We start from the raw sequence: 20577 nt of genomic DNA, 5'->3' as shown, positions 1-20577 counted from the left end.
ATTATAAAATTATATTTTCTCTCACTACTCAACACACAAAATAACATTTACTAAAATTCAGTGTCATCTCTCAAGTGTGACATCTACCGTGTGACGAATGAGTAATAAATCAGGTAGACCATGATACCACCAATTATTAAGTGCTATCGCTTTCAACAAATTACACAAGTGGGTCAAGTTCAAATAAATATACTAGGAAAGAAAGCATATCCAATGTTCTTTTAAAACTTAACAACATTATAGTTGATGAAGTAAAAGTAACATATATAGAGCAAATTGTAAGGAATTTAGCTAATATAAAATATAAATCTTGAGATCAGACCTTGTAAGCGCATTTTATGTATAATTATCGTTTCCAAATGTAGTGCATTGATTTTATACTATTGTTTATAATAATCATGCATAGCCAATCCTTATTTGCAGTCGAACTTGCATCGCTGGACATCATATTTTTTCACTTAAATAGCTAAAAGTCAACATCACAACTGCATTGACTTTTCAATGAAAGCAGTTTATTTTCTATTAATGTGAAATTATACAATGATATGATACAAATTACTCCTACTAGTTTGTTATTCAATTAACATGATTATGCACAATATAATAGTAGTAACAGTTAAATTTTATAGAGGACCACACTTAAATTGTATCGGTGTGATTATTTAAAAGATAAATCCGATTTCCTACTATATAGATTATTTCTAAAGGATATAAAATAGTACTCCTATTTGTGTAGTGATGTGCAGAACATCAATGTTAGAATAGGTAAAATATGGGAATATCAAAATCGTAATTATATAAATATCGATTTTGTGTATAATGATGAACTTTTTTACTCAAGGATAGAATTGGAGTAATATTTTATGGAAAAAGATAATAGGAAAAGACAAGTAGTATTCGAGGAGTGAAGGACCACATATGGTGTTTCAATCATTAATTAAACTTCAAAAATAAGATATTTATTTGGATTAGTTTGTGTATGTGATTGGCTGTGAGAGAAGAGTCCCCACATGTTACACGTGCATATCATCGCGTCGAGTGCGATTCCTTTATATAACGTCATTGACATTACATAATTATTGATTAACGACTCTAATCCTCCTCTTTCTTATCCGTTGTAGCGTTGGGCACATTTAATTATGCAAAGGGATCACCTCTTTCTCGATAAAGATGGATTAATTAATCCCAGCAGATCACAAAAATCACTAATCACCACCGGATATCAAATTCGGAAGAGATAACTGTAGTAGGACATCGTAACATAACTTATTCTCGTTTTTAGTTTACAAAATACTACTCCCTCTGTCAGCCATTAGATATCACACTTTGACTCGGCATGAATTTTAAGAAATGCAATAAAAAATGAACCCGAAAATATTAGTGGGATCCTATATTAGTTTTATAATAAAATGTGAGTGAAAATAAATTAGTGGAACGTTAGATCCATAACCAAAAGTAGTAGAGTAATAGGTAAGTGAGTATTGACTGACGAACTAAAAAGGAAACTAGTGACATTCAATGGCGGACAGATGGAGTACCATTTTTCAAATCTTTGGTGATGCATCCTTGCAAGCATGTTCACACAATAAACACGGATCCTTGAAATGGATCCGATTCTAATATTACTCCCTTCGTCCCAAGCTACTCACACTATATTCCATTTTGGGTGTCCAAAACTACTTGCACATTTTCTATTTTTGGCAAAAACTTTAAGAGCTAGCGATGGTGAAGGGGGGAAGAGATAGCGCGAGTGGAGGGTGGGGCGTCGACGGCGGTAGAAGAGGGTGAAGGAGGCAACTGCAAGAGGGAGAAGAGTACTAGAGAAGATGCACATGCACTCCGCTAGACAACAAGTGTTCGTCTTTTCTTAATTGCAAGTCAACCAATCTTAATACCATGTTACTAGTCATGACTCAAGCATGAATATAGTTATTCAGAATTAATGCATTTTCTTAATTGCAAGTCAACCGTTCTTAATACTCTATAATGCTACAAGTCATGGCTCACGCATGTATATGATTATTGAGATTAAATACATTTAATTTAGTGAAAATATCTTTTGAATCTCTTCACATAACATTTTTTTAATAAATTTCACCAAACTCACGAAGAATAATAGTAATGTACATACACTCCTATCCAACGACCTTTGCAGCACAAATCCAAATTTACAAAATTGGTGTTCACATATTTGGTTAGTTGCTGATTTTATTTTTGGATTTTTCCTATTGTATATTTGCAGAAGTAAAATGACGGTTCAAATACTTCATCATATACCGTGGGGTATATGTTACGAATGTTATTTTCCCTTTCATAAATAGCAGCAGAACTTTTTATAAAGTTTAAACACCCCACGGCCCACACTACGGTTTCAAATATAACCGCGAAAATCATGAGAAAAGTATTGAAAAATAGCATTGACAAACTACAGAAACAACCAAAACAACAACAAAAACAGTTGATTTTTTTTTCTCTCTGTTGAAATGACTCTTGTATGATACTATTTGAATTTGAATTTCGTTCCTCAAACATATCATATGTGAATTTGGCATTCCATGAAAGCAATAAATATTATAGCATGTCGATCACAACATATCTAACATCTGCAGAGGTAAAAGTTTACACCACAATCTCAAAGAAGCTGGCATCATACCTCACGAGGGTAACAGAATCTACGAGGAGCAGCAACCTCCTTGCTTCACACCCGATGCGGCTTTGCTAACGTCGATTTGTTCACCCTTTGACGGGACATTCTGTGCATTCCCGTCATCACCTGCCTCCATGCTCTTCTTGCTCACAATGCGGTGTATTTGCGTGAGAACTTCTGTGAATGCATTCTCGACATTGGTGGCATCAAGGGCAGAAGTTTCCATAAAGTAAAGCGACTCCTTTTCAGCAAATGAGGTCCCGTCATCTGTTGAGACTGCCACCAGATGCCGGAGGTCACATTTGTTGCCAATAAGCATGACGACTATGTTGGGATCGGTGTGATCCCTCAACTCTCTTAACCACCTCTCGACGCTTTCAAATGTGGAGTGCCTAGTGACATCATACACAAGCAAAGCACCAACTGCACCGCGATAGTATGCACTGGTGATTGCACGGTACCTGGAGACCAGAGGGAGAATATGTGATGCTCAGAGCATAAAGGAAGCAAGTGATGTGAAATGGAAACCATGAAAGTCTCATCTTTCCTGATGAAGGCGACTGCACAATGAAATTATTAGTCCTATAAAAAGGCAAGCTATGTAACTACAGAAGTGTAACTTGGCAATAGTAATTCTCTTGAACAACCTTGACTTGTGATCATATGTATGTCTGTTAGTTAGTTTAATCTCTAAACTACGATGCTACCTCACACTGGGATATGTTACCTCAAGGATAGTAACTATACTCCCTTAAGCCCATTGAAGATTAAAACTATAGTTGACTCGTGACAGAAAATTGATTCTGATCCATATCCCCATCATTATTAACTTTTTGGCTGAAACTCAACTGTCGAAAGAATGGAAAATTACCTCTAACAGATGTCGTTTTCTTATCATTTCAGTAACAATTACAAAGAAAGGAAACTGTCCAACTGACAGTCAAAGAAAATTCACTAAAATAAAATGCTTAAAATATTAAAATAGAAAAAGGGAAGCAATAAGTCTAAAGCTTTAGAAAAAAAAAAAACTTTCTCAATGTATGCTGATATCTACACTACATCTAAAAAGTACCAAAAGTGGGTCTTACATAAGCAAGACTATGCCAATCTAGATTTCAATAACTCCTAGTTAACTTGAATGAGCATCTATTATTTGTGGGGCATAAGAAAAGCTTATCATTTGAACTTTGATAATCATCAAGTTTTAGAGTTCAGGCATGTCAATAACCTAAGGCATATTATATGGGTCAGCAATTTCATCCATGCCATGATCATTGATAAAATGATCATTCCACGGTCTACACCACTATCACAATATTGAAACAAGGCATAAATTGTTATGAAACAGAGAATTTTGGCAAATGGAGTGTACAACTAGGTTGTGAGATTCTTAAGGTCTTACAAGTAAGAAAATCATCTAGAACAAGATAGCACAAAACCTGCAAACACATTTGCAGGCCTTTGAGCATAAAACCAAATACGTAACTTCTGGTAAAGATCCTTGTAAATTTTCTGATTCCATAGGTATCACTTGTGGATGCATTTGAATCAACTCATAAAATCCCTTGATCACACAGCACTGCTAGTCGAACAGCTACACAATTCTCATTTCCCAGTTCCCACCATGTAGGGGAACAAGGCGCAAATCGGTAATTGCATACGAAAATCTAAAACTAGCATAGTATAGTATAGTATGGCATATTCCTTCAATCTACATGATATACTTGAAGAATCTGCCTAACTGCCTTCTAAAAATCAAACATTATCTCCCATTATATAACCCTAGATCAGTAAACGCTTTCAGCTCAATCTCAAACCTAATAACAGCTTCACACAGCCTACAGATCTATCTAGCAAACCTTCATCTCCCTACATAACCACAAAATCCACAAAACACAATTTCCATAAACAACGAACAGCAGATCAATTTCAGCAATTCTCGAATGATATAACTAGAAATTCAAATTGCAGGAACAGCAGATCAGAGATTAGCAAACAACGAGCACACATGCGCACCTCTCCTGACCCGCAGTGTCCCAAATCTGAGCCTTGATCACTTTTCCGTCGACTGCCAAACTCCTGGTGGCGAACTCGACGCCGATAGTCGATTTGGACTCGAGGCTGAACTCATTCCTTGTAAACCTAGAAAGCAAGTTGGATTTTCCGACGCCGGAATCCCCAATCAAAACCACCTTAAACAAGTAATCATAGTCGTCTTCTGCCCGGTAACCCGCCATTGCTGTGACAGATCCAGTTCACGGAAACCAACCCTCTTTTCGAAAAAGGTAAAGTATGCAAAATATGGGGTGGGATTTGGGAGAGTTAATTATCAAGTTGATAACAGTAAGAGATAGTGCGGATTTCCTGTTTTACAACAGTCACTCAAACACCTTGTTTTCAGCTTCGTTTCTTCTTTTCTTTCAAAATAATTTTCTGTATTTTTACTAATTTCTTTTTTATTTTATTTTATTGGGCCAATATTTTTGCTTCAGGAATTAAATGGGCTGAAGCTGTAGGGGCCCATGTTGTAGAAATTCCGAAAAAGAGGAGAAATATTTGTAGGCAACAAATTAATTAATGCTTTCTCAATAATATCATGTATTTCAAAATATGGCATCCGTGGTGTCCTATTGTGTCTCGAATTTCAATATTTTGTACTTTAGTTTGACTATACAATTATGAGTTGAGCTTTAGTATTTTTTGAATCATTTAAATTTATCTAGGATCGGCCATTTTTGACACAACACAAAAATTCATCAAGTACTCGCATGAAATTATTGAGTTTTGGGTCAAGTCTAGAAGGCTATTGGGCTTATGTCCTTATCATATCGATCAGTAAGAAGTCTCATAATTTCAGGTTGGATTTCGTTAACCTATTAAAAAAATATTAATATTATTTTAAGGGATATTGACATGTAATATCACGAAACTTTCAAAAAGTTAGGTTTTTCCCACGAACTTTAAAATTGGCAGATAATATCACGAACTTTACCCTCGGTTTGTTTTTTTCCCATATATGAGTTATTTTAATAGATTGTAGAACAATTTTGTAGGGTGTGCTCCAAGAAAAACTATCTTCAAAGATTGAAAAACTTGAAGCTCTCAAAATTTTTGTCGAGAAAGTACGAAAACAAATTCGTATCATAATATTATTTGTGGGAATTTTTTTATTGGTGGAAAAAAACAAACCAGGGGTAAAGTTTGTGATATTATTTGCCAATTTTAAAGTTCGTGGGAAAAACTCAAATTTTTGAAAATTTCATGATATTACATGCCAATATCCTCTATTTTAATTGTATATATAGTACTTATTAAAAGTTAGCCTTAAGTTTTATTCTTTATGCTCGTGTAAATCCAAGTGAATCAGATGTAAGAATTAGTTTAGTCATGTAAATTGTTTATAGTAATTTTCCCTACAAATGTATTTAATAAATAGACTAATAATGAACAATTCATCGTTGTATTAATCATTGGAAAATATAATACAACGAGAAAAAAAAAACTACAAATAAAAACCGCAAATAAACAAAGATTTAAAAAAAAAAAAAACTAAGACGGAGGGGCCGGAGGGGCGTCGGGATCGAGCCCCAGCGTACTCTGCAGGTGTTGGATGCATTTCCGTAGGGCCGCCTTTTCTTCAGGGGTCCCGCCGCCGGTGAAGTACAAAGCGTGTACATCTGGGTCAGATTGGCGACATTGCTCGAATAAGTGGCTTTTCTAAGTCGATGTGGGGTTCCGACGCGACTTCCGACGTTGCGCCACCTTCCCCTTCCGCCTCCCCTTCGCCTTCTTCACTCCCTCCGGGCGCTCGTGCGGACCATCCCCACTCAAGTCGATGTGGGCCGCGCTCTACTCGCTCTCCGAACGCGCTAAGTCGCGAGCGCACCGATTTCCCGTGCAGCGCGTCGTGCATTCCCGTCCGGAATTTGGGGAGATCCTTCAGCTTATCGTAGATGTTCCAATACTTGAAGCCCTTCGTCGACAAGTACTGGCTACTATACATCCGGATGGCCTCATCTCGGACCATGTGCTCGTTCTGGCCACTCGTCATGTGAGTCATCAAGTTAGAATAAATACCGTTGAAGTGCCCGCAGTCCCTCATGAGGCGCTCCCAATGCCGACGGATCGCCTCGCTGCCATGGTCCTTCATTGAGGCGGTCTTGTGGCTCGCATGTACCTCGCGGCAATCCGCTCCCAGAATATGATCTCGGCTCTGGTAGTTGCTGCGCTCCGCGTCTTTGTGACGTGTCCGCCCAGCCAGCCGGCTATCAGCCTCGGACTCTTGCAGTGTGTAAAGTAGTCCTTACCCGCTTCGGCCTCTCATCGGAACCCGTATCGGTCGCAGCCGACGACGCCGGCGCCTTCCCCCTCCCGCTCCTAGAAGGCGGCTCGGTGGGCGTTTCTTCCACCTCGAAGTCCTCCGCGCTCAGTGTCGCGGCCTGAGATTCTTGGTCGCCTGGGGTTGATCCGGGGGTGTCGAACTGGGGCCGATACACATCGTCGGCTGGAAAGGGCATTCTGCCGGCAGAGTTGAAGTACGGAGAAAGTCTCCGCGCCGGAGGAGTCTGCAAAGGAGACGGACCCCCGTATGGAAGTTGGCCGGGAGGAGAACCCATCGCCAACAACGACTGCATCCACTGCTCGTTTGCTTCATCCGTGTTGGGAATTTGTGAACTCGACTCTTTCCCCTTACCCTTATCCTTACCCGATCGGGAACTTTTCTTCCAAAAGCTCATAATTTTGATGAAAATTGAAGATTGGGAGAAGAGATTGAAAATGGAGAGAATGAAGATTGTGGGTGATGAATGGAGGAAGTGGAGGAAATATTTATAGGGGTGGAATGTAAAATAGCCGTTGGGTTCAAAAAAAAAAAAAAAAAAAATTTTAATTATCGCCGATTATCGCCGAGCGTCGCCACAGTGGCCGGCGATCGCTCGGCGATAATCCGGCGTTAGAACGCCACTCGGCGAAGCAACGGCAACATTATCGCCGAATTATCGCCGACTTCGCCACAATGGCCGGCGATAATTCGGCGATAACCGGCGATTTATCGCCGAGAATTCGCCACCTCCATTGGGAATGCTCTGAGACAAACTAAAAAGGAAAACGTGTAATCTTAAGCGGGACAGAGGGAGTACTATTTTGCTTTTACCGGGTATGTGTCGTGTGAGGGTCATGTTCGAGTTTAGATTGAACCTTATTGGATTAAGTCATTATGAAATTGACCTGATAACGACACAACTGTCTGACCTGATTTTAATCTTGATTGAATGATGGTGAAGTGAATAAAATGGTGGGAAATAGTATTCCCTGCAGGAGGAAGAAGCAATTTAGGAGAAGAGCAGCGTTGAAACCGAAAATGCAGGTAGCTGAATTTGGGTAGACAAGAACTCAAGTGAGATGAGAAACAGCACATGCCATGACACCTTATAAAAGTATAAAACCAATCACTATCGCATCCACTCCCATCCAATTATTACTCTCTAATTTCCCAAACAATGTCCATCTCCGAAATCTCACCCGAATCCCAGAGGATTCAGTTGGTGTCTCGCTCCGTCTCCGAACGCCTGCTCTCCAAATACCACGACGTATCTGAGTTCAACTTCGACCACTCCCAGAGCGCCCTCTGGTCTCCTCTGGTTCAACGAAGAGCGTTTCTGAGCTCGCCAGACGACCTCAGAAGCGCCAACGCTAGGAGAAGATCATCCGCCCTCTCTTTCAACGTCGGTTCGTTCAATCTTTCATGTTAATTTTTCTAGACACACATTAGTATTTCTTATTGTTAATTGGATCCTATGTTTTTGCAGACATGCTTGTGTGCTCCCATGAGATGCTGAATAGTACTACTCGAATTCGGAGATTGCACCTGCTCTTCTGCATCAAACAACTACTCTGCAACTCAACATAATCGCTACATCCATATATTTATATAGACTATTGTAGTATGGAAGTGATACTTAATGTAACAATAGAGAGACAACAACCATTGCTCTAGTTTATTCTGGTTATTTGAATGTTAAGCAATATTGATATTATTTTCATGTTCACGTCATGATTTAAATTTTGGAAGATGAAATTGGCCATGCTTTTAGATGTAGATTCAATCACAGGGCTTGGAATAAATTAATTCGGAATCTGCAGTGAGAAGGTGTGAAATGCATTAACTAATTTCAGATGGATATCCACATTTGCATTAAATATGGATATGACCTGAATTTATTCTCCAAAAATCAACCTGTAAAATTACTTACTTTCTTATAAAAAATGCAGAAGAAAGAAGGAAAGAAAATTACTATGTTTCCTAATACATCAAAATAAAGTGGACCAGTGGATCCCTCTTTGGGTAAAGAACACCCACTCCCAACACCTTCTATCCCCTATCTTCTCTCATCCATCTTATCGATTCTATTTGATCTCTCTACTTTTTTTTAACTCTTAATAATTGTGTGAATTCTTGTTAACAGCTTATGGGAAACTTAAATTTAACTTGAAATCCTGGTTTAACATGAACATATTTATTACTTTCTATTTTATTTAAACATATATAATTGTAGGCACATTTTCATTTTTTTTGGGTGTTTTTCAATTATAGAAAATGTGTTTGTTTAATGTGATACAAAAGGTAAAGACAATTATGGTCAAATTATTAGTGTCAACACAATAAAGATCCGACCGACACAAGTAATAATGATTCTTAATTTATTAAATTGGACAAATTGTGTGGTCGGTCGAATTAATTATGTCGGTCGGATCTTTGTCATATCGATATAATATAGTATAACAGTTTGACCATAATTGTCTTTACCTTGTATATCGAACTAAACAAGAATATTTATTTCCATTACCTTTAATTGAATTAACACAATTATTTATACTAAAATAAGAAGTAGAGAGAAGGTGGATGAGAGAAAATAGGAGGGAAAGGTGTAGTATATTGGTGTATTAGAAAATGTAGTAGGTGATTCCTTTGGGTTTGGAAGATAAATTAATTTCGCAAAAATGAAAGAAAACTATACAGTAGATGGGAAAGATTGATAATATTTAGAGATTCAAGATGGAGTATATGTATAACAAAGGATGTATTAAATAGACCTTTCTAGGCCTCCTGGTCTCAGGCCTAGACTGATGTAATCTGCAGTTTTTCACCATGGCAAAAAGCTCAGAGCTTTTCCACAACAAATGTTATTTCTATTACTGTCAGTGGTAAAAATGATAGTAACAACCTCTATCAGATAATCAGAAATCACAATCATTTACCTGTACTTTTTCTTTATGCTTTAGCCACTGTAAGCTTTACAATTACAAGTATCTCAAGCAAGCCAATTACACAGGCAGCTAACTCAGCCTTTTCATGAACATGTATGATATGAGATCACCACTCAACAATGATTTTCTGCAGACTGGAATACTTAAGTTACCAGACTACAATGGCAAAATTATACATGAGAATAGGATAAAAAACATTCGGTATTTAACTCACCGAGTTTAGATTTAGACGGAAACAGGTGTTTGCTCTAAGCTTTCTTTCCCTGTTATGCCATCTTTCAGTGTTTGGAAGTACACATCGTAGTCCTTTTCTGGAGGAGGATTTTCTGGATCCACAGTGTAAGGTTCGCTGAACGGAATCACGCTCTTAACCTGAAAAACAAGCAACGGAGAAACACATAATACTTGAAGTATAAATAATTTCTCAAAACAAGATTAAAGATTTTCATGGTAAAGAGTGTCAGCACCTCAAATGTCTTGTCACATGCATAAGGGCTTTCCAGTGCAGCAATACATATCTTTGCAACTTCCTCCCTGGAAATCTTCCCCTGTAATCCAACTTGAAGGTTATTGAGGTATCTTGTGCTATTATAAATTCAAAAACATTTTTTTCTTCGGTATTCATGTTCGTACTGTTATATCATCTCCTTGAGCAAAGATGAGATCAGCTCCGGCAGGTTCCTCGGTTAATGCACAGGGTCTGACAATTGTATATGGAATGCCACTTTCCCTGATTAGATCTTCCCCCTGAAAACATGACATGGTTGGGATTTATGTGGACGCAGAAGTTGAACTTGCTAGTAAATACACAGCCTATGTTTGATCTCATAAATTTTGATTAGAATAGTATTATTGTAACTGAATATCTATTGCCTCTGTTAACTGGATATGACTAATTGATTGTATCTAGTAGCATATATTAAGCAATTAGATGCAGAGGACAATAGTGAGATTCATAATATTGATGTCTATATATTATTGAATTAACACCACAACAGAACTGAGGGAGAACCTTCAATTTGTATGTGAGAATAAAGCCCAACTCCTTGTTCATGCGGACAGCTGGAGGTTGTTTGGATAAATCAAGTCCCGGCCTCTCGGGTCTAGTGACTCCAGCCGAACTCACATGCACAAACCTGAGATTTTAGAAGATAACGAAATGAAGACCATAGATGGGCGAAAGTTTACATGAAAGGGTAATTTTATTAATGAGAGGAAAAAGAAAATGATCTAATGTGTGAATAAACCTGGGAGTGATTGGCTCTTCTATGTAAGCTCTTATGGTTGATATTGGAAGCTGGAATGGACCTTCAACAAAAGTTGGGTTCAACTTCCCATCATACTCAAACTTGCTGAACATGAGCTGTAAGAATTATTGAAATATTATTACATGAGTTAAAGGGATCATTGCTGTACATGAAGGTAGATATTTCAGGATGAAATGGATTGAGCACAGAAAAGTATTCATGGAAACATGCCTGAAATGATATGATTTCACTAGGATTAAATGGTTGGGCATCAGACACAGTTCGCGCTCGAAATATAGGTCTCAAAGAAGAGAAAGGCAAGCGAACCTGAAAGTGAGTAATTGTGAGTTTCAAAGATGCTTACCTATCCAGTATTCTTAGATTATAGTAGTAGAAAAGCACATGTAACAACTCACCGATTGCCATTGATCCTTAACAGTGTCAAAGCCAGTTGTATATGCAACAGTGTCCCAATCACGATTGGTTCGTAGCATGAATTTATATCTACGACCATCACCTTTGATGCGCAACTCAAGACCATCATATGCAGAGAGATCTTCTGGTATGGAGAAATTCTGCAGAAAGATAAAGAGTGCAAACACATTACTCTAACATTGTGGAAAAATATAGCATATTTTGCATCTGTGGAGAACGAGAAAGGGACGGCAGAGACGGATAAAACCATAGATTACCTTTGTGCGGATACTGGCAAAACCTCCGTTGTTTGCAGTAGAAACGAATCCTGAAGAGGGAAGTAGCTTAATTGAGAGAAAAGAGTGAAAAACATCACTAGCTGTGAAACTAGTAAAAATATTCAAGTCTTTGATATTGTTTGGAAGTGAACCTCGGAAAATTCCAGCTGGTCCACCATTCTCACCACCAGAAGGATCTATCTCAAATCCGCTGGCACTTACTCCTCCCATGACAACATCATCCAGTGCACCCCACGGAAGCTCTCTGGATACATTATCTGTGCAGGCAATGGATACATGTCAACTAAAAAGGAAGCAAAACAAAAAAAAGAATGCAAAAACTGAAAGCTCACAAAGCTAAAGCGTCTGACAAGGCTCAACTTACTGCCATACCTTCAAATCCAAATACTAGTTTTCCACTACGAAGTCCAACTGATTCCTTAACCGCACTGATCAGATTTTTCATGCCAATGAACTCAACCATTTCTGGGGAATCACCTTTAATCTGCGTTCATCAATCCAATGAACAGCCACAGTCAACAATAAGGGTCATTGCTCATCATGAAAAGCTGGTAAAAGGAAAATATGGAGCTTGAGCTGTTGATGTGGGAAAAACAGGTACAATTACTAACCTCTGGTTCGAAGAACTTGATTCCCTGCATATACACAGAAGGATAAAGATCAGAACTCATGCCAAAAGAAACAGTGCCAGCATTGTAGGAAGAATAGAACAATAAATGAAAGCACAAACACAATATCCTCCAGACTGTAAGTACCTGGCTATATTTGGCCCTATCTGGAGTATCACCTTCTTTTGGGCCAACAATAACTGAAACAGCATTAATCACCGACTTTACTCCTTTGAAGTACTCAGGTAGCAATGTGCTTGCTTTGGTAATATCTCCAACAATCTGATTTATATATTATGAAGATATCAGAGTAGCAAAAAAGAAATTGGTTTATCTTATCCAGCATGTTCAACTGATATAGCACTGTGGAAGTCTGTTTACAAGTGTTGCTCCTATTTGAATGTCTACAAGGAACATCCTTTCTTGTGGAAATGGAGGGGGAGGGGGATCAGCTCACTTAGGATAACTTGTGACTTTCCATCATATTTTACCTTGAAAAACATAAGCGTGCATAGCCTTTAAGTATTGTTGTGTTAACTCAAAGTCTCAAACACAGAAATCCATATCGGGAATGAGGAATAACCTTTAATATTGGGGGATTATTATACTTATTTCTACTAAAAACCCAAAATGTTCTCATATTAGAATAAACAAGGTTTTAAAAAGTAATGTATCTATTCTGATCACTAGAAAGTGTTGCCTGTAATAGTCGGTATTCAAGAAGCCTATCCTAACACTCCGATGCTGGTGAGCACGGAAACAGAGTAAACATAATTACAAAAGTCAGATATTGTTACCATAGACTATCACTTGGAAACCAATGGAAGATAGAAATCTTACCAAATCAACATCTTCACCAAGCATCTTCCTAGCTTTTTCTTCATTTCTGACCTGAAAAGAATGTTATGTCTCACAATGTAATGAAAGAAAATCAAAGCAAATGTTATTTAGACATCTTTCAATTACAGATATTCTTCTACCTATGGCCTCATCATCACTAATCTATATATATAAAATAGAGTCATGCATATAGAGTACCAGAACTCGAACTGCTTGCCCATTTTTTCGTAAGATATCCACCACTCTTCTCCCAACACCACCAGTAGCTCCAGCCACCAGTACAATCCCAGTAGTATCCATCGGTTTCACTGCTTTGCTAGGTGACGGATCAGAGATTTTCTCAATCAGAAATGCAAATAACTTCAAGTATAAAAGAAACTTGTCAGATCAAACAATCCCCAATTTCAGCTCAAAAAATTAGAAAAATATCAAGCAAGCTGAACCTTTCCAGGAGACGGAAGCTGGTCAAAGAAAGACAATGTTTTCCAAAAACGACCTACATCCCAACCTTGCTTTTCAGCTCTAATACTCCCTTTTAAGGTTCTTAAGGGCTGGAATGATAACTTTTTCTGGTAAACAACTGGTTCTAATCTACGCTGGAGAAAAGAATTTGGAAGGGGAGATGGAAGCAGCAAGGAATATGGAGACGATGAAGGTAAATTGCAGCCAATAGTTGAGGCACCCTGTGACATAAAACAAGCAAGCAGATGAAGATACATCAAATTTTTCACACTAGGCAAACTGCAAGAACAAAAATTAACACCAGAAAATTTTAATACATAAAAATGGTTCAGAATTTTATCATTGCTAAATAGTCCTAAACAGTTAAGTGCAATCTATATACATTTCTTCAATGTCTCTCACCATTAGTAATTTATTGAGGTTCATACAATTAACTAACACTTCCTCTGATATTTAATCTCCAAAACATTTCATCTCATAAAAATTGCCCACTAAGAACGAGATTAATTTCAGGGATTCATTGAAACGAATAATAGCTGAAGAAATTAGAACAAGATTAAGCTTTTCCCCTTCCATTTGTTTTGTATTACTGCAGAAACTCCAATCCTTCAACAATACGGGAAAACAGAAAATGTGAGAGTTGAGGGCAAGATTGAGTTACCTGAAAGCTCGGAATTCTTGAACAGTGAGCTACACCTACTGTCGAAAGGCAGTGACACTCCATGGATATTGCTTCAGGTGATTAATTTGAAGAAGTACTTTACATCACGGCTGCAGGTAAAGAAGAGTTTACATCTTTCATTTCGCACCACATAACATACTTTGCATGAAAAGACACCTTAATCTTGGGAGATTCCTCTGCGGTAATTTTTATCCAGTAATCTCCCATTACAGCTCAAGTCGCCGATTCAGATGTAGCGATTTCGTTTACAATGCAAGTAATAAAATAGTCCCAAAAAAAGTGATTAGTAACTCCATTACAGTACAAAGTAAAATAAGAAATAAAAAAACAGGTAAAGTAGAAAAAGAAGCCCTAGATTCTAAAATAGAAATAAGACTAATTTTAGCGACGGACCAATATAAAAGAATGAGATTACATACCAAAATAAAAAAATTGAGACTATTTTTCATAAATATATAATATTACAAACATTTATATATAGACCAATGAATTTCACTATACTAGATGAAATTGTCGCAATAATCCACTCGATAGATCACACGAAGTTATCACCGTAATTCACTACCCAGATGAAATTGTCACCATAATCCACTTAGCTAAGTGAGTGGTACGAAATTATCCAAGAGACTCTTACCCCACCAGTGACATTGCCTGGTCGGATGACGTGCGGCTGTTGCGTGAAAATCATTTAAATTAGGGGAAGAGAAGTTTTAGAAATCTCCAGACACAAGAAAATTGTCAAAACACACATAGAAAAGAGGAAGAAATATGAGAGACACGTGGAAAAAGAATTTCACGAGAATATCAACATCTCAATTGATCACCAAATTACTATGAATTTCCTGGTTCTTAGTATTTTTGTTGTTCTTGAATCTTGACTTCATTAATTATGATTGTCGAGATCTTGTAAGTTGCTCCTCCTAATATGAAATTGGACAGACTATTTGATGGTTTACTTAGGTGATGAATTGTTTTGATCGATTTGTTTAGAAATTTTTTGATAATGGACTCATAGGAAACCAAGTTATAGTAGTTGATTTTCATGTTTTTATACATCCATAGGGATTTATAATTGATGAAAAGTAATTCTTAATTGTCTTAAGAAGTCAATTGAAATCCTCGTATTGTCCATTTTTGCAGGTATTAGACTATGAATACATATTTGCAACCATAAAACTTACACACTGAGAGATAGACGAATATGGATATAAAATATAAATAATGTGTATATACGTGTTTAATACCATTAGTTTTACCTTTTTTTATATCAAGGGATGATTGTGTTAAAACTTAAAAATCACTGAGATACTATAGTTAACCAAAAGCTATGATAACTGAACCGACATCGTTTTACTTGCCATATTGTTTTTTTCAATTTTGCCACATCAATTTTTAATTTTTTTGTACTTTATTAGACATTTGCGAAATTAAAATTTCATAAATTTTTAAATTTTTTTTAAGACAAATCATCAATTTTTTTTTATCAAATTCGGCTATGGTGAATAAAGTGGAGTCTCAGACTCTCAATAGGATAATCCAAAGTGAATTGGTAGTTAATGGGCCAAAATTTGGTCCAGTGGGTTTCCAACTTACTTCAAGCAACCCATACCCAAGACCCAATTTAAAAACCTTGGCATGGGAAGCAAGTTATTTTATTTTATGATTTATTCCATCTTGTTACAGTGGGGTCTAAGAAAACTACAAAATGATGCATGCAACACTGAAGTCAACGAACAGGTTCCAATTGATGAATTTAAAAACTAAAACTTATAATTTGGTAAGTGAAGACAGTTTATTAATTATCTTATTAAAATGGCGATTTCTCAAAGCAACGTGGTATGATATGTGCAGGAATCAGGAGTCAGGATCAACAACCTTGACCCTTGTTTATATTATAGTATTTGTAACCGATAATCACTTTTACTTAGTTGCGTCTTACATGGTCCTACATAAATTCATTGTATTAATTATATGTAAAGTGATTTTTCATGTACTTTTCATCAAATTCGAGAATAACCTAATCAATTAACTAATAAAATAAATCCTCAAATATCACAAATATATCTCAATAAAGCCGTAGACAATATTAACGATTAAAAGGGGAATTTGTCCAAGGAAGACACCTTATTTGCCAACAACAAGTGATGGGCCATGGCCGCTTTGTACACACTCTTTACCGACAATTTCAACACATTTTTCAACACTAGTTTCTTCATAATTTCACTACTATAACACTACCACATACACCTTCATATTAATATTATATCCTATCATTTGTTTCATTATCTTCTTCATTTATATTATCTTATAACCAATCTCTGCTAAAAACTTAATCTAAGAATTTAGAATTCTTAAACATATAAATGTGATAGATCACGGGTTTCATCTCCAATAGAAAACAAAACGAGCCATGCATAATTTAGAGTATTTTTCTTTTCATTTTTGTTCATATATAACTACGCATTTTCTAACGCATCAACTAACACATCATAACGGTATTTAATACAAAAAGAGTCATATCTTTAATATTTTATTAAAGCTAATGTGTTAGTTGATGACCTGATTATAGTAGCACAAATGATCCATCACATAAGTAGTACTCCATAATTCATAAGCTAAACTAGGTAGTTAGTTAAATGTCCAATGATTAGTAAACAACTCATCAAAATCTTGCCTGCATAAAAGAATTAAGCAATCAAAATAAAATCAAAGATTTAGGAGATGACTTCTTCCGAGTTGACATCTAATTAATACTAAAGCAAGACATAATAGTGATCATTATGACACGATATAAATAATTAAAACAAAGATGGTTGACAAGAAGAATAATTAAAACAAAGATGCATGCACATGGAAATACATTTATACGGCAATATACATATGGCGCCTTCCTTAATTAATTTTTTGTCAAGTCAACTGAAATTTTTATACTTCCCAACTTTCAAAAATGCTTTAGTATACTTTCTTTGTATTAAATGTAACACAAAAGATGTGGATTTAGACCAGTATGGAGATTAATTCAGTTTTACAGCTAAAACTAATTTTCTATAGTATTTATTTTGTATTGATTATTTAGTATTAAATAATAATGTAAACGACAGTATGATATATCAATAGAATTTTAAAAAATAGCTACTAAGAAACAAAAATAATGTGTGAAGCATATATACAGATCTGTCAAATGGAGACAAGTTTCTAACCTATCAAAGTGTGTCGATCGAATATGTTGATTGGCAGTTATAAAATTAAAAAAAATGGGGCAGATTGATATCTTTTTTTTTGTTTCATGGCGATAAGAATCGATCGAAAAGGTAGTGTTGAGTGCTGACGGCAACATTTGGACATATCCGATCCCACCAACAAAGAAAGCCCTTTTCTTTTTACATATTTCATCGGTTGCTATATAGTATTATGGTAGACAGCTAGAGGTCGATTTTTCAAACAAAAAAGTCATTAATTTTTATGAAAAGTTCGAAATTATAATTATTAACTTTTTTAATGGGAAAATGATTAAGAAACTAAAGTAATTAAGGTATAATAGTATATAATTTGTTATATCAACTTGTGAGGAAGAATTGAATTTTACAAAAAAATGAGGGCCGGCCAGCGGAAGTGTGAGTGTGACGATGAACACCACAAATTATTTATTTATTTAATCAATTTTTGGATGAGTATAATTTACTTATTAACATATATATATGCTATTCATTAAATGAAATTTTATTAAAACTCATGTGAGATAAAAGACCGTACTCACATTTTCTTTTCCAAAAAAAGTTCTCTCTCACCTCAGTATATAATAATATATTTTCTTTCTTGAACAAAAAATATTATATTGTTTTACTTTTATAGTATTCTATCCGTCCAAAAAAAGTAGTCCAATTTCTTAAAATGGAAATGCCCTCTCTCATACTTTACAATTTTTTCTCTCATTTTTCATATCTTACCTATTTTTTTTTTCTCATCTCTCTTATTTTACCATTTGTTCATTAAAATCTATACTATTTATAAATATTTATAAATGAGACTACTTTTTTTGATTCAGAGGGAGTAGTACATATCTGAATTTAATTTCGTCTACCAAACTAGCCTAACTATTTACACAAAATTAGAATTGCAATGAAATTGAAAGAAGGGCATGTGTGGGAAGTGGAAGCAGCATAGAAGTGGCAGTGTTTGTGTTTGACGGTGATACCATAAATGCACGAAATCACCAAGAAAACATTGGCCGGCGGCTTATCCCCCACCTAATTCAAGCTTCCACGCGGCCTTCATTCAACACAAATCCCACCTTTTGTTTGACCTCTCACACAAATTCCATTTTTTATTCCACAAACATTCACACCTTTGAATTTTCCTACTTATATGACGCACCCTTCCAATTTGTATCCAACATACATTATTAATATTAAAAAAAAAAAAGAATAACTACTCATATATTATCCCAACACGCATTAAACGTACAAAATAATATTATACTATTTGTTGTTCACTTATTATGTGCCGGTTTAATTAGTACTAGTATGAAAAGGAAACTAGTACTCTAGTTCAAAGTCTCACTATTAATTTTGATAAAATATGATCAAATTTGACTTGGCCAAACCCCTTGTGCCCCACTCTCCCTTTTGTTCCAAGTCTCTATATAATCCATCCATTGCCATTCAATAATCTATACATACATCCTCCAATCTCTACAAACTCCACTAAAATTCTCTCTCGAAAAGAAAAGATTGTTGCCATATATAAAAAATGGGTGCAAAAGGCGTAGCATTGGTGATGGGCATGCTGATATTTTGCAGCTTCGTAGTGTCGTCTGCTGAGGGAAGAAAGCTATTGATGAAGGTGGAAAATAGCAATAACGGCAGCTTGTATCTGGCGGCGCTTCCCAAGGGGAAGGTGCCGGCGTCCACCCCCAGCAAGCGAAGCCACGCCACCACCTTTGACCATAGCCTCATCGCCCGCCACCTCGCTGCCCTCGATCGGATTCTGCGCTCCGTCCCCAGCCCCGGAGTCGGCCACTAAATTTTTTTATCTACATATATATTAGTAGTGTTGTATTTTCACAATTTTGAATTCTTTTGTTGTTCGTCAAGGTAGAGAGGCAAATTAAAAGGCCTTATTGATGGTACCTAAATTACACATGTGAATGTATAGAATTTGATTTAGGTTGATACTGTTCTTTTCTATTTTATTCAAATTAATTATTTCCTTTCACTGTTGCATCTCTTGATGCTTGTTATTGACATTTTATCTTCCAAGTGATCTTCTTTCTATATATATGGTCACATCACTGCCAACGTATCGAAATAAAATTTGCTAATTGGAATCGAATTGTATACATATTATCTAAGTAAAAATTTTAGTCATAATTTTCTTTCTAGTTATATGTCACATGTCAAATACTATAATCAACTCACTAAACTAGATATTTGCCACCCTCCCCATTATAGGGAGAAGTGTCCGAATCCCTTTTTGAGCATTTTGCTGCGGAATATGTGCAGGGGTTTATAAAGTTCCCCTGCCAAATAATTATGTACTATATTATCAGACCAAATATGGCCAAAAGTTTTTGATTGAATCTCTATTTTTTTTGTGATTAACGTAAACGTTGGGCCTTTTATTACAATTGCATGGAACCTAAATTAAAGAAGATCCTCTGCAAATGACGGAGTTTCATCCAAAACATGTATTGTTAATAAACTTCTCTTATGAGGCCTTTTAAGGAGGTAGGTGATGCATTCTAACGGACATCGACTCACAAAAGCATCTTGTAATTTGTTAATTGTTGAGGCGGGTTTTATTTATTTTTTTGGTTTGACCACAGGTATTCCAAACCCTCCTTCGGCTGTATCAGATTAATGCTGCTCGATCAGGCTTGCGGATTAAGACCGAAAATCTCCCGCGCTGCCAACTGCGCTACAACCCGTTGGTGTTGAGGCGGGTTTTATTCTTAATGCATAAATGAACTAGATCAAAATTGTGCACTGTTCAAATGTTAATCGTTCACAAAATATTTAAGTCTACACCTATAATTCACATACATGCATAGATGTAAGTGCGGAAGCGCACACGTTTGTAAACATTAGTAGTATGTGGTATTACATGCTAATTT

General features: G+C 36.2%; 3 protein-coding genes across 5 annotated transcripts; 1 reads left to right on the top strand and 2 right to left on the bottom strand.

Moving 5' to 3' along the window:
* Nucleotides 1–2536: 2536 nt before the first annotated feature.
* LOC125214055 (ras-related protein RIC2) lies at nt 2537–5033 on the bottom strand. The gene is made up of 2 exons (XM_048114918.1): nt 4664–5033; nt 2537–3108 (listed from the first exon to the last, which is right to left on the bottom strand). The coding sequence occupies exons 1-2, from the start codon at nt 4882–4884 to the stop codon at nt 2673–2675; spliced, it is 657 nt and encodes a 218-aa protein (XP_047970875.1). The 5' UTR covers nt 4885–5033; the 3' UTR covers nt 2537–2672.
* A 3050-nt stretch (nt 5034–8083) lies between these two features.
* LOC125215045 lies at nt 8084–8633 on the top strand. Of its 2 annotated transcripts, none has more exons than XM_048116340.1 (2): nt 8084–8370; nt 8455–8633. In XM_048116340.1, the coding sequence occupies exons 1-2, from the start codon at nt 8146–8148 to the stop codon at nt 8482–8484; spliced, it is 255 nt and encodes an 84-aa protein (XP_047972297.1). In that variant the 5' UTR covers nt 8084–8145; the 3' UTR covers nt 8485–8633. The 2 variants fall into 2 exon arrangements, with proteins under 2 accessions (XP_047972297.1, XP_047972296.1); XM_048116339.1 differs by having other exon boundaries at nt 8084–8374.
* Nucleotides 8634–9880: 1247 nt separating this feature from the next.
* LOC125215044 (protein HIGH CHLOROPHYLL FLUORESCENCE PHENOTYPE 173, chloroplastic) lies at nt 9881–14600 on the bottom strand. Of its 2 annotated transcripts, none has more exons than XM_048116336.1 (17): nt 14445–14600; nt 13765–14004; nt 13520–13681; nt 13322–13372; nt 12629–12763; nt 12485–12508; nt 12246–12357; nt 12005–12130; nt 11853–11902; nt 11577–11735; nt 11392–11487; nt 11161–11276; nt 10926–11049; nt 10547–10660; nt 10381–10461; nt 10128–10285; nt 9881–10047 (listed from the first exon to the last, which is right to left on the bottom strand). In XM_048116336.1, the coding sequence occupies exons 1-16, from the start codon at nt 14505–14507 to the stop codon at nt 10139–10141; spliced, it is 1800 nt and encodes a 599-aa protein (XP_047972293.1). In that variant the 5' UTR covers nt 14508–14600; the 3' UTR covers nt 9881–10047; nt 10128–10138. The 2 variants fall into 2 exon arrangements, with proteins under 2 accessions (XP_047972293.1, XP_047972295.1); XM_048116338.1 differs by having other exon boundaries at nt 9881–10040.
* Nucleotides 14601–20577: the final 5977 nt, after the last annotated feature.

This window comes from Salvia hispanica, chromosome 3 (genome assembly GCF_023119035.1).
Source record: "Salvia hispanica cultivar TCC Black 2014 chromosome 3, UniMelb_Shisp_WGS_1.0, whole genome shotgun sequence".
In the NCBI taxonomy this organism is placed as follows: domain Eukaryota; kingdom Viridiplantae; phylum Streptophyta; class Magnoliopsida; order Lamiales; family Lamiaceae; genus Salvia; species Salvia hispanica.
Note: the sequence above shows the minus strand (reverse complement) of the source record. Positions and strands in the feature narration are given on the sequence as shown.

What these genes read in the sequence shown, in the direction of transcription:
- LOC125214055 (XM_048114918.1), bottom strand. Translation starts at nt 4,884, where the DNA reads ATGGCGGGTTACCGGGCAGAAGACGACTATGATTACTTGTTTAAGGTG. An exon ending in GACACTGCGGGTCAGGAGAG is followed by an intron (nt 3,109 to 4,663) that starts GTGCGCATGTGT and finishes TCTGGTCTCCAG; the next exon opens with GTACCGTGCAATCACCAGTG.
- LOC125215045 (XM_048116339.1), top strand. Translation starts at nt 8,146, where the DNA reads ATGTCCATCTCCGAAATCTCACCCGAATCCCAGAGGATTCAGTTGGTG. An exon ending in CGCCCTCTCTTTCAACGTCG is followed by an intron (nt 8,375 to 8,454) that starts GTTCGTTCAATC and finishes ATGTTTTTGCAG; the next exon opens with ACATGCTTGTGTGCTCCCAT.
- LOC125215044 (XM_048116336.1), bottom strand. Translation starts at nt 14,507, where the DNA reads ATGGAGTGTCACTGCCTTTCGACAGTAGGTGTAGCTCACTGTTCAAGA. An exon ending in GGCAAGCAGTTCGAGTTCTG is followed by an intron (nt 13,373 to 13,519) that starts GTACTCTATATG and finishes CATTCTTTTCAG; the next exon opens with GTCAGAAATGAAGAAAAAGC. An exon ending in TTCTCACATACAAATTGAAG is followed by an intron (nt 10,661 to 10,925) that starts GTTCTCCCTCAG and finishes TCATGTTTTCAG; the next exon opens with GGGGAAGATCTAATCAGGGA.